The sequence below is a fragment of the Felis catus genome, chromosome E3, assembly GCF_018350175.1.
Source record: "Felis catus isolate Fca126 chromosome E3, F.catus_Fca126_mat1.0, whole genome shotgun sequence".
Lineage (NCBI taxonomy): Eukaryota > Metazoa > Chordata > Mammalia > Carnivora > Felidae > Felis > Felis catus.
The window spans coordinates 9115276-9128438 of NC_058383.1; the positions used below are offsets into that span (position 1 = coordinate 9115276).

Below are 13163 nucleotides of genomic sequence, written 5' to 3' on the forward strand. Positions count from 1 at the left end.
CTATCTCCAGCCCCTCCTGGGCAGACCCGCACCCACGACTCCCGCTCACTGGCCCTGGAGATACCACTCCCCTCTTGTCAGCCTTTGAGGTACGGGAGTGATTATGTCCCCGTCATAAACACTGGGTCCGGGCCCTCTCCTGTTGGCTCCCTTAGCACGCTGACCACACCTTTGTAAACGCTCTCAATTGCCCTGCCAGACAGCAGGCCATCTGTTTCCTGCCAGGCCTCACCATACAGGGCGTCGGTTTGTGCAGCAAGGGCCTTAGTCACCCAGTTCAACCCTCCCTTTTTACAAAAAGGGAAACTGAGGACCAGAGAGGGTAAGGGACGTGTCCAGGGTCACCCAGGCCCAGGGTTGGAGCTCATGGCTGCTCTGAAAAGGCTCTGGAGAGGTCAAGGCTGACCTAGGCAGGGGGCGGAAGCCTGTTTACCCCCCTCCCCACCCTCACCCCTCCCAGCCTGGAACGGGATGTGTCTGCGCTGGCTATTAAATCAGGGCCATTTGCCCCTCCCAGAGACAGGCACCTGGGAACCCAGCCAGCGCCCTCCTTCCCTGCCCCCTGCCCCAAGGGGCATGTGGCAAGGGCCGCCCCCCGCCTCCCTGCCATCCCTCACCCCATCCTCAAGCCACCCAATCCTGCCCGCCCACCAGCCCCTAGTTGCTTCCAGGCCTTTGCATAGGCTGCTGCCTCGACCCGTGCCCCCTTCCCGTGTCACCTGGCACAGCACTGCTCCTTTTCCAAGGACACACCTGCCCAGCAAGCCTCTTGTGAAGCCTCATCTGGATCTGGCACCTGCATTCCCTCTGGTCCTCGAAGTGCTGGTGTCCCTCTACTCCCCCCACCTCCCTTCCCACCCGCCCCCCCCCCCCCCCAGCACAGGGCAACTTGAGGGCAGAACCCTGCTCGGGTCATCTCCCGCCCGGCCCGGAGTGGGGCTGATGACAACAAATGCTGGGCGCCCTGGCCTAGGTTTGGGGCCAGAGTCAGCTCTGGGCTGAGCCCAGGCTTCCCTAGGAGCCCCGGGGCCACATGCACTTGCTTCCCCCCATGCCCAGAGTGAGCACAGGGCTGGGTGTGAGGCTTAGAGGCCCTGAGCCCTCCAACCGGGAGGCCAGGTCAGCTGGAGAGGGGGCCACCGGAAGGACACTGGGGGCTGGGACACCCAGGGCCAGACATGCAGGGCAGGGTGAACACATTCATCTCATTGGTGGAGAGTAACCTGGGCCCAGTGAGGCCAGTGTAATCACCCTCGTTTTCCAGATAGGGACATAGAGGCCAGACGAGAGGCTTACTGGGACCCAGATGGCTCAGCTGGCCTGGGACCCTGGGCCTCACCTCCGGTGCTATATTTTCCTAAGAGCCCCCACTCCCACCCTGCTCAGGAGAGCTGGGGACAGGGGTCCAGGGAGACTCCCCAGGTGAACAACAACACAGATGTGCAGGGCTGCTGGGCACATTTATTTCTGACAGGGACAGGCCTAATTTTGGGCTAAGGACACTCTCCCCTCACCCTCCCTTGGAAACACTCTCTTCCAGGGCTCCAGAAGCTTCCGGGCATGCTCCCAGCCCGGGATCTGCGGCCTGGACCAGGGAGGAGGCCGAGGGGCAGGTGCGGACCCCTCATGAGGCCCCCACGGCTGGGGGGTCAGTCACGTGGTGGGTGTTGTATCTTCTCACGCAAGTCGACTGCTCTGGGCCCGAAATGGGAGCGCTCCTGCAGGTGTCATGACTTCGGGAGGGGAGAGAAGATGAGCGTAGGGCCTGATCCAAGTACCACAGCTACTGCCCATGGCTTGGAGCTCGAGGCATAGGAGCATTGGGGAAACTGAGGCTCCACTGGCCGGGCAGGATTAACCTAAGGGAACCGGGCTATTCCTCTAAACCTCACAAATCCAGCTGTGCCCTCCCAGCCCCCACACTCTCCTCTACTCCCCGCACCCCAGGGTCTGCCCTGTCTCCCCTCATCGAGAGCCGCCACTGGCTCCCTCTGGCCTTCGGGACACAGCCCTTTTCCTCAGCTGGGAGTCATGACCTCCGCCCCCCACCCCTTGCTTGGCTGCCAGAAACCCTCCTGCCCCAGACCCTCCCCCCTCCCTCCTAGAACTGCTCCTCCCTTCCCCAAATCCCACCCAGAGACCAGGTTTCCCCTTTTCTCTAGGAAGCCCTGTGGGCACCCCTGTCCACCAGGCCCCAGCATGCGAGTTCTGAATGAAGTTTTGAGGCAAAGCTCAGCGCTTCAACTGAAAGCAATTCTCCGCCTCGGTGTCTCGCATCTGGAGTGTCTGCGGTGAGCCCCCTACTCGCAATTCCAGCTGTTGCCGCCAGGGGGCGAGGGGTGCCGCTCAGAGAGCGAGGACACGCCCAGGCCACCACCGTCCCGCACCGGCAATTGGTCGGCAGAAAGGGACAAAGGAGGGAGGGGTTCATGCATACACACACACACACACGCACACGCACACGCACACGCACACGAACACACACTCACAAGCCCTACTGGCTTCTGGGTAGAGAGGACGAGGAGGATAAGAGGTGGTCTGGGTCAGAGACCCCACCCTTCCCAGGGGGCCCAGACCCTGGCCACTTACCAGGTGTAGATAAGCAGAGCAAGGAGGGCAGTGAAAAGGACAGCCAGCAAGACCGACAAAATGGCAATGATGACCACGGTGCCCGCGCTTTGGGGTCCTGGGACAGCCTGTAGTGCCTTGGCTGAGAGGTGTGAGGGGGTCCCCCAGGCAGATGGGGGGTTGGGGGGGAGGGAAGAGAGTTCTGACCCAGAAGGGGGACTTGGAACAGCCTCCAGACCAACCATCCCTGCCCCAGCTGGGGGAGAGGCACCTGCAGACAGCAGGATGGTAATGGTGGCTCTGATGGGGGGCTGGTCCATTCTCCCCAGCCCAGCCCGACCTCAGGAGTCCCCTAGGCCCCAGGCCCCCAGCCCCAGTGTTTGACCTGCTTGTTTGACCCCGCACCTTGCTGCAGGCGGGTCTCGCTGGACCATTCTGTCTCAGCCACAGGTCCCCTGTCACTCATCACCAGGAACTTCACTCTGAGAAGGAGACCCAGGATTGGGGGTGGGGGTCCCCGGAACCTGAAACCCTCTGGCCCCGGTGCCTGTCTGACCTCTTGACTCCCAGGTACTGGGAGGTTGGGGAAGTGGGGACTGGGCCTGAAAGCCAGCCTTAGAACCCACCAGAAGGGGTTCCAATTCCAGCTGTGTAGCCTTGGGCACATCCCTCACCCTCTCTGGGCCTCAACATCCTCACTTAGGAAATGTGTGTGGAATGCACTAGCTCCCCAGCACCCCACATCAGTGAATCAAGCCCTGAGTGAGGGGAGACAGGGCTGGGGACAGTTTGTGGATGGGAAAACACCCGCAGGGGCGAGATGGCCCATGGGGGGAGGGGCTCAAGTGGGGGGCCCTCTGCCCAAGAAAGAAGGGAGAATTCACCAAGGCGTCCCTGGTCCCTGCCCCCTGCCCACCCCCACCCCCCAGCAGAAACCCAGCCACTCAGCTCGGAGCTGCCCCAGGCTCAGGTTTGGGCACAGGCAGGAGCTCACCGATAGGGGCCGGGGCCCGGCAGGGGGTGGTTACAGCCTCTCCTCTTAGGGGAGCAGCGGGTATCATTGCCAACGCGTAGGACCCGGAGCTGGTTGCCAGGCTGGTTGCCCGGGTAGAGCAACCGGTTGGCCATCAGCGTGAGATAGTAGCCCCTCTGGCTGAAGTCAGCCGAGACTGGGATGTCCTCCACCCTCTGTGGGGCAGCGAAGTTCTGGGTGGCTGAGGGTAGCCGCAGGTCAGATGGTGGGGGCCACGAGGGCAGGGCCCCACCCCATCCCACCTGGCCAGACAGCCCTCACGCCTCATCCCCTGCAGACCAGCCTCCCCTCCCCCCACAGCCGCTGCTCCGCCCGGGCCTCCTGCCCATTTCACAGAGGGAACACCCAGGCCTGCCCCTGCAGCACCCACCGTTGCTGTGGGCCACCACCAGCCAGATGGTGTCCAAGTCGGAGATGTTGAGGCGACTGAACTGGCCCCTTGGCTGCTCCAGCGTGAAGGTAGACTGGGTGAGTGTCCCTGCCAGGGTGGGGCTGGAGAGCTGGGGCACGTAGCTGATGCGCTCTGGGGCAGGCGGGGGACAGACAGAAGGGCTCAACAGGACAACCAAGCCCCCACAGCCCAGTCTGAAGTGGGAGTCATGGTCCTGGAAGCCCCAGTCTGAAGGGGGAGGCACAGACTTGATCTGGGGACCCCAATCTGAGGGAGGAGTGGAGGCTCTTCCTGGAAGCTCCAGTCAGGCATTAATCAGGAGGGTCTGCCCGTGGGGCATGAGCCGGTGACCGAGTCCGGCCCTGCCTCCTGCCTTGCTCGCCTACTAGGGGTAGGAACTGTGGGAGGTCAGGAGGGAGGCCCTGCCCCACCTGAGTCACTGGGGTCTCCGCGGTGGGCAGAGCCTGGGGAAGGCATAGAGGCACAGGAGACCCCTTCCCCCGCTGCATACACAATTCTGAAGATGTCTTAGGCCTTGTTGGGGCGAGACTCAGATTTAAGGGAGCCTGAGCCTGAGCCCAAACCTTAGACGGGACTCTTGACAGTGACCTTGAGCTCCGGCACTCTCTGGGCCTCAGTTTACCTGCCTCTCAAGTCCCTCAGCTCCACCCAGATGGTCCAGGTTGGTTTGCTTGAGAAGAGGAATGAGCGGTTTGGAGGGCTGGGAGGGGGTGACACAGGAAGGTCCCCAGCAAGACCCCAGGCCCAGACGTGCCCCTCCTGGAGGTGTCCTGGCTGAGAGCACGGGACATCCTCTCTTCCTGGCCCAGGGCTGTGCCACCTGCCAGCCCACCCCAGGCACCTGGCCCTCTGGATCTTGTGCCCTAACCCCCCACCCCCACCCTCCTGCTTCAGCCTCACTGGGGAAGGGTGGGGACAGGAAAGGACAAGAACCCTGGGCCCCCATGTCAGAGATGGGGGCGCGACGGACTCAGGACCCAGGACAAGTAATGTGGCCACGTCCAGCCTTGCTGCCCAGAAGGCTCCCGAGGACAGTGCCCCTTCTCTCTGCAGTCCCCAGTCCTGGAGGGCAGCAGAAAGGGGAGGCTGGCTTTCACGCAAGTCTTCAGAGCCCTCTCCCTCTTTTCGTTCAGTTCCCCTCAGCAGGATTCATGTCCATCCCATTCGGCTCCCAAGGTTCAGGACTAGACTCTTCCTTCCTCAGAGCCCCGCTCCTGTCTCCGAGGCCCAGTGCACACTGCATACAGCAGGTACTTAATGTCCACTTAACGAGGGAGGAGTGGAGCAGCCGAGATGGGGCGCTGCATCTCTAAGCCCCTCTAGTGTAAGAGCCCACAGTGACCAGTGCCTGCAGCCCCCCGGGAGAGCTTCCTTCCTTCCGGGAGTTGCCCTGGTAGACTTGTTTAAACCCTCCTCAGGGACAGAAGGAGGGGAGGTGGTTGCTGAGAACAGGATGGGAGCTCAGGAGGCATGGGGATGAGAACCCTAAAGAGAGGGAGGAAGCACTGCTCACTCCCTTGTCTTGGGTGTGGGGACAGGTGTCTGTCTGTGACCCCTCTGGTGGGCCATCTCCCCTGACCCACCCAGGACCCAGTCCCCAGACTTGGGGCTTGGGAAGCAGCTGGGGAGGTGGGGTCTGTCCTCCTGAAGCCGGAGGCACGGTGCCCCGTCCCCCTTCACTCACCCAGGCCTGTCCCCTGCTGGAGGCAGGTCAACAGCAGCCACAGTGGCACCGGCAGCCGATACTGTCCCCCACCGAGCCCCATGGCCAGGCCAAGTGTCTGACCGTCCGTCTGTCTGCAGCGTCCCAGAGCTTCCGCTGTGCTGTCTGCCGGGGGACTGGAGAGCTTGCCTCCGGTACCTCCTGAAGCTCCTCCCAGGTGCCCCCTCTTCCCAAACAACTGGTCGGACAGGTTTGGGGGCAGAATCCACTGGCCCTACGGATTTGGCATCCCAGGGAGGGGTCTGAAGAGAACAATCAGGCACCGCTGCCTGGACAAGCCCGTGGATGCTCCCACCCCCCACTCCAGGAGGCCCTGGCCGGGGAGGGGCCAAGGAAGGCGGTGGTAGCTCCGGGGTCCCCATGGTCCCCGTGACAGTCCTGCCTACCTGGCACCTGGGGCCCCCCACAGTCACCCTGTGCTGAAGGGAGTTACCCTCATTTTCTAGTCGGAAGGAGCATGGAGACGAAGGGGCTTGTCCAAGATCACCGGCCGGGTGGGGCAGAGCCTGGATTAGCCGGTCACACCCAAAGGCAAGTTTAGGGCACTCCCTGCTGTCCCCCTGCAGCCTGGGCCCTGGAGGGGGGAGCTCCCCGACATCGCCCTGCCCCCTCTCCTTATCCAGCCTCCTAAAACTCAGACTCCTTCGTGGAGTACTTAAAAAAACAACTTTTAAAAAAATTATAAATATTCTCTAGTTATTATGATGCATTTACGTGCTATTGGATTGCCAGCCCACGTACACTATTTCCCCCCCCCCGAAAGGACTTAAACTGTGCCAACTGTTTATGACAGTGACCTCCAAAAGGGGTAAATACTCCTGCCAACTATGTAACTGCCTGGCAGGCTTTTCGTGACCAACTCTTTACCGGGACATGTTGGCAGAGAGTTTCAGATTTTTCAAGATTGGAAATCACTGTATTTCCTTCATGATTGACTCGGCCCCAAGGGAACTGGGGGCCGAAGCCAGAACAAAAGCTCAGGGAAATCACCGGATTCTACTCCTGAAATCATTAGTGCCCTGTATGCTAACTAACTTGGATGCGAATTTAAAAGTAAGTAAGTAAATAAATAAATGGGGGAAAAAACCCCAAAAATAAAATGTAAAAAAAAGCAACAAAGCTCAGGGAAGGGAAATGAGAATGAGGTCAGGGGGAGTCTGGGGGTGTGCGTGGGGGGAGCCTCCTCCGGGAGGACCCTGCTACCTTGCAGGACCCAGAAGCCTCCTGTCCTACCTACCTCAGGGGCCAGTACTATTAGACATGTGCTCTGGTCGGGCTTGGTGCCCCCCCAAGTGCTCCCCTAGCACCCTCGCCCCCTGGCACGCGTCTCCATTTTCCAATCACTGTGATGTCATGTGCTGTCACCTCAAGGGCATCCCTGCACACACCTGTGCCCTGCTCCTGCTGACAGCTCCATGGAGGCGGGCACTGGCCCTCCCGTACCCGCGGGGTATGGAGGGGAGAAGGGTGGGAGCCAACCAGAGGGTCTGGGCTTTCTTTAACTCCCCAGCTTTTTTTTTTTTTTTAAGAGAGAGAGAGCGAGCGGAAGGGAGATAGGCAGAGGGAGAGAGAGAGAGAATCTTAAGCAGGCGCCACACCCAGCACAGAATCCGACGAGGGGATCCATCCCATGACCCTGGGATCGTGACCTGAGCGGAAATTAAGAGTCAGACGCTCAACCGGCTGAGCCCTCCGGGCGCCCCTCCCCAGCTCTTTATTATAGAAATGGTCACACCTTTAGGACAGTTGAAAATATATAGTACAGTGAATGCCCATTCATAGAGCCTCCACCCGGATTCGCAACTGTGAGCATTTGGCTGTATTTGCCCTCCACCTTCTCCCTCCCAGATATACGAGTATATATACGCTATGTTACTCTCTATGTACCTCTGTACCTTTACATACTTATTGTGTATATAATATATATACTTATATATAATAAGTTCTCTCTTCCTTTTTTTTTTTTTTTTTGAGAGAGAGAGAGAGAGAGTGTGCAAGTATGAGTAGGGGAGGGGCAGAGGGAGAGAGAATCTCAAGCAGGCTCCATGTCCTGTGCAGAGCCCAATGTGGGGCTCGAGCCCATGACTCCGGGATCATGACCTGAGCCGAAATCAAGAGTCAGATGCTTAACTGACTGAGCCACCCAGATGCCCCTTCTCTCTCTCTCTCTCTCTCTCTCTCTCTCTTTCTGTTTTTTATGAAGCTCTATGCTCATGGGCCTTGAACTCATGACCCTGAGATCAGGACTTGCACGTTCCCACCCAGTGAGTCAGTTAAGTGCCCCAACATGTTTTCATATACTACGTATTTTTATACAATACATATTAATAAATATATGTATTTACTTTTTTTCTCCTCTACCTTTGAAAGGCGTTGAGAGCGAACATCACAACAGGTGGAGAGCTCGCTTCTTTCTGAAGACACGTTCCTGCTCATCGACTCATCTCCTCAGCTCCTCTAGAAGTGAGTAGGGCAGGCATTGTGACTAATCTCATTACACAGACGAGAAAACAGAGCCCAACCTTCCTGCAGTGGCCTCTCGAGCTGGAGATCGGCTCCAGGTTGGTCATACTCAGGACTCTCTCCCTGTGGATCTGTGTGGCATTGGGGGCCGGCGGGAACACTGATGTTTCCCGTCTCAGTTCGTGGCCCACGCTGATTACTGCTCTGCACAAGGCCCTGAGTTTACTTTTGTATTTTCCCTCTTTGTGCCTGCGGCCCTCTGTCTCCTGCCCCCGCCCCCAGGACCCCCACTGTCCTCGGTTTGCTGTGTGTCCAGGATCACTTACCTGTGTCTGCCGTGAGATATACTGTGGTCCGGTACCCGGCATGAGGCCCCTAAAGGGGTATCTTTGTTCCCTCAAAGTGCTCCACAGTAGTAAAGACGAAAATAGTGTTTTTGTTTTTCATAACAAGCCCCTTTCTTTAAAAAAATAATTTACTTTACTTATTTTGAGAGAGAGAGAGAGAGAGAGAGAGAGAGAGAGAGAGCACAGCAGGGGCAGAGGGAGAGGGAGGGAGAGAATCCCAAGTAGGCTCTGCACTGTCAGCACAGAGCCTGATGTGAGGTTCGAACTCATGAATTATGAGATCATGACCTAAACCGAAATCAAGAGTAGGACGCTTAACCCGCTGAGCTACCCAGGCACCCCAATAACAAGCCCCTTTCCACCTGAGTTTATGTTAATGAGGTGACATTCGGAAGGCCCCTAGATAACCCCAGGATGGGCACTGGTGGCCAAGGACACCAGCACGAAGAGAGGGTTGGAATTTTCTGCCCCATCCCCCCTACTTCCCCAGTGGCCAGTGGCTTAATCAATTATTCCTACATCAAGCCTCCATAAAAACCCCAAAACTGAAAAATACTGAAAAAAAAATCAGTCCTTTCCTTTTGTTGTCATATACCACAGACATAGGCAATTCTCAGTGTCCCCTCTCAGCTTGACCCAGGACAAGCTCCCATAATGTACCAGCGGTATCCACAGCCACAGCCCACTTGGGGTGCCGTTGGCTTAGTTTGTCCTGCCAAGGACAAGGTACGAGGGCTCCTCCCCAGACTCACCGGCCTCCAGGGGTTCTCCCCAGTCCTGCAAGATTCATCGTGGGACTGCTGCAGGTGACAGGCTCAGCCAGGCTGGGGGATGCTCTCTGATGTTGGTCGGTGAGCTGATGGCCAGCCCCCACTCGGGCACAACTGGATATCACCAGGGGAAGCAGCTCCCAGCCGTGTGTCACTATGTGGCAGAAATGATGATAGTGACAAGGAGGACCGGGGCAGATCCAAGGCCAGAGACACCACCTCCACCCACTGCCATTTTTCTAGCCTGGGTCAGCCCCGGGACTTTGGCACAAGCTCAACGAGGGAAGGAAAGCCACACAAAGTGATCACTATGGGACCCACAGCCCCAGAGAGTGGACACCAGTAAGCAGAGTTAATATGATTCAGAAAACAAAGAAGTCTGATGCATCCTATATCTCAAAGGTTACAGAGACATTCATGCCTGATTCGTGTGTGTGTGTGTGTGTGTGTGTGTGTGTGTGTGTGTGTGTGTGTTCAGGTCAGCTCCTGGACTTCCTGATTCATTTCTTGGACCAATCTTCTTTTTTTTTTAATTATTATTTTTTATTAAATTAAAAAAATGTTTACTTATTGAGACAGAGAGACATTGTGTGAGCGTGGCAGGGGTTGAGAGAGGAAGACGCAGAATCTGAAGTAGATTCTAGGCTCTGAACTGTCAGCACAGAGCCTGATGCAAGGCTTGAACTCGTGAACCGCAGGATCACGACCTGAGCTGAAGTCGGACACTTAAGTGAGCCACCCAGGCGCCCCTCTTGGACCAATCTTGTATTTGGGCATCAGTATCAGGTCATTTTAGTCTTTGTAACTTTGCCCTACGTTCTACTCGACCACAGTACTAATTGGCTATACCGTTACTTGACGAATGCTTCTTCTCTTCGTGAACAGTGACTCCTGGAGTGCAGTGATTGCGTCTGTTTGGTTCCCCCACTGTGTCCCCATTGCTGAGCCCAGGGTCCAGCACAATATCTGTGCTCAGTAATTATTTTGACTGCTAATATGGCCACCTCCCTGTTCCACGGATCTGGCCGGGTGGCCAGCGGTTACCATCTTGTTTTACAGCATCAGTCTGACAACTAGAATGTTGTGGCTTCTGGGTAGAGGCCAGCTTCTCTGTTGGATCCCCTCTTCCTGGTCCAGATGTCCCCAGCTCCAGTGAGTCCCTGTGTGAAGGGAAGGGGCCCACGATGCCCAGAGGGACTGGGTGGGGCCCATGCCAAGCCCCAGGGAACAGTCTATTCCCAAGGACCTACCTTGCCTTGTACCTTTGGGGTGACTCATGTGATGAGGTGTGGCTTCCACCCGCCCCTAAACACAGGGCCACCAGAGAAATGCTCCCAAAGGCCCACCCAGCCCCATGTCCCCAGACAGGGCCCCAGCTCCATGGCAACCATCACAGCCTGTCCCGAGGAGAGGCTCGGACACCTCCAGGGGCAGCCTGGGACTTTGTGCAGGGAGGGGAAGTACAGGTGACCCAGTCCCTTCCCCCGGCACCAGCTTAGCCTAGGGGCCACTCACCGAATGCTGACAGAGACCCAGCGGTGCTAATCCCAAGGGGGACAGACGCCCACGGCTCATTGAGCCCACCCTGGTCCTTAATCTTTCCACGGCACAGTGATCCAGCCCCTTCCAGTTCTGTTGGTTCATCCCTCGAGACAGGCAGCTCACCACTTCCCTGGTCTAGTGATAGCATCGGACACCTGGAATCATAAAGCAGAAAGCTCTTTCAATAGGGGGGTGCCTCCTTTGAGTGAAATCGCACAACTTTGGGGCCAAGAGGCAAGCAAGCCTGGCTCACTCTTGATCCACCGAAGCCTGGGGTAGGTGGGCTTACATCTCCCCCCACGGGACACAGGGCCGCTGGAGGTCAGGAAACTGAGGCCTTTTTACTTTCTATGTCCTGTGCAGCTGCCACACTGTTTATTGAAGGGCTACTATGTGTCAGGACCCCTGCGGGCACAGGTCGTGGGCAGCAGCTCTAGAGGAGAAGTGTGGGTTGGGAAAAGAGTGGGTACTTTATTTTTATTTTATTAAAATATTTTTTTAATGTTTATTTTTGAGAGAGACAGAGACAGAGTGTGAGCAGGGGAGGGGCGGAGGGAGAGAGAAACAGAGAGACAGAGAGAGAGAGAGAGAGAGAGAGAGAGAGAATGAATCTGAAGCAGGCTCCAGGCTCTGAGCTGTCAGCACTGAGCCCAACGCTGGGCTCAAACTCACAAACCGTGAGATTGTGACCTGAGCCAGAATCAAGAGCCAGACACTCGACACTCAACTGACTGAGCCACCCAGGCGCTCCAGGGTGGGTAATTTATTCACTGATCCCCCCAATAGGCCGTCAGAGAGCCCAGCAGCTCTGCCCGCAGAGGACCCCACTTGAAGAGGCACCCGGAGATGTCTGATGAGCTGAGCCCCCTCAGCCCCCAAACCCTCCCGCCTACCCCTCCTCACCCCAGCCCATGGCACCCTCTACCCTGGGGGCTCTCCCACTGCCCCAGCCCCATGGAGTTGGGGCTCAGACAAGGACAGGGTTCCAGTCACAGGGATCGGAGGGCAAAGTTGAGCCTGGAGATTCCATTAAAAACATGCGGTGGAAGGGCTTTGGGCCACCTCCACTGGGTGGGGAGGGGAGCAGAGGGACCAGGGCTGGGGACCAGGAGGGAGAGGCCAGGATGACTAATGAGGCATTCCTCTCTGTCCCTCCGGGAGAAAAGTCACGGAGAAGAGTGGTTGTCAAGGGCAACACATTCTTTTCCTGTGGGTAACTCTAGCTTGTGTCATCCACAGGGAGTGGGGTTTGGGGGAGGCCAGGACTGGAGGGTCTGAGCCGGGAAGCTTGGGGGTCTTCGCTCATTTTACAGAGGGAAACTGAGGCCAGGGGAGGAGGGCGGGGTTGCCTGGTGGGGCAAACGAGGTATAAAGGAGAATGCCAGGCTCCCGTCTCGCTCCTGGGGCTCTCTCTCAGGAGTCAGGGGTGTCCAGGCTAGGACAGGTGCGGGGGATGGTAGGGGAGGCCGAGGACACGGCTGTAGTGGCTTCTGGCTTCTGTATGGGGAGGGAAGGGGAAGGCCACCCAGAGAGCTGGGTCGGGGGTTGTGAGCAGATCCTGGCCTACACCCATCCAAGTCCATTGTGAAGGCCTCGGCCTGCCCAGTGCACCCCCCAAGCCCCGTCCTACTTCCGAGCCTCTATGCACAAAAGCCTCTGCTCACCTGTTGGCTGGACGTTAAACGTCTCCCCCTGACCCCTACTCCGTGCGCTCCATCTCTGTGACTACTCCTGCCCACTCTGCTGTAATGGTGGGTGGATTAGCCCACTCGGCGGCCACAGCAAAAAGCCACAGATCAGGGTGCTTAAACAAGCATCATAAAAAAAAAACAAAAAAACAAAAACAAAACAAGCATCATCAGGGCGCCTGGCTGGCCCAGTCGTTAGAACACGCGATTCTTGGGGCTTTGGGTGGCTCAGTCAGTTAAGCGTGCGACTTCGGCTCCGGTCATGATCTCGTGGTCTGTGAGTTCGAGCCCCGCGTCGGGCTCTGTGCTGACAGCTCGGAGCCTGGAGCCTGCTTCAGATTCCGTGTCTCCCTCTCTCTCTGCCCCTTCCCTGCTTGCACTCTGTCTCTGTCTCTGTCTCTCTCAAAAATAAATAGACATTAAAAAAGAAAAAAAAAAGTAACATGTGATTCTTGATCTGGGGGTCGTGATGTCAAGCCGCATAGAGACTACCTAAAAACAAACACAAAAACCAAGCATCTATTTTGTCACAGTTCTGGAGGCTGGAAGTCAAGATCAAGTCCACTTGGTTGGTTTCTTCTGAGACCTCTGTCCTTGGCAGGCGGATGGCTGTCCTC

At 57.3% G+C, this 13163-nt stretch overlaps 1 protein-coding gene across 10 annotated transcripts; it reads right to left on the minus strand.

Moving 5' to 3' along the window:
* Positions 1-1441: 1441 nt before the first annotated feature.
* Positions 1442-12879, minus strand: UPK3BL2 (uroplakin 3B like 2). Of its 10 annotated transcripts, none has more exons than XM_023246653.2 (11): positions 12523-12879; positions 10832-11013; positions 10166-10476; positions 9299-9470; positions 8526-8659; positions 8098-8193; positions 3972-4124; positions 3563-3756; positions 2974-3050; positions 2590-2710; positions 1442-1733 (listed from the first exon to the last, which is right to left on the minus strand). In XM_023246653.2, exons 6-11 carry the CDS (start codon positions 8170-8172, stop codon positions 1625-1627), a joined length of 729 nt encoding a protein of 242 aa, XP_023102421.2. In that variant the 5' UTR covers positions 8173-8193; positions 8526-8659; positions 9299-9470; positions 10166-10476; positions 10832-11013; positions 12523-12879; the 3' UTR covers positions 1442-1624. The 10 variants fall into 10 exon arrangements, with proteins under 10 accessions (XP_023102421.2, XP_023102415.2, XP_023102422.2 ...); XM_023246647.2 differs by having other exon boundaries at positions 3563-3782; positions 8082-8193; positions 12523-12877; XM_023246654.2 differs by lacking the exon at positions 8526-8659.
* Between the last annotated feature and the right edge of the window lie 284 nt (positions 12880-13163).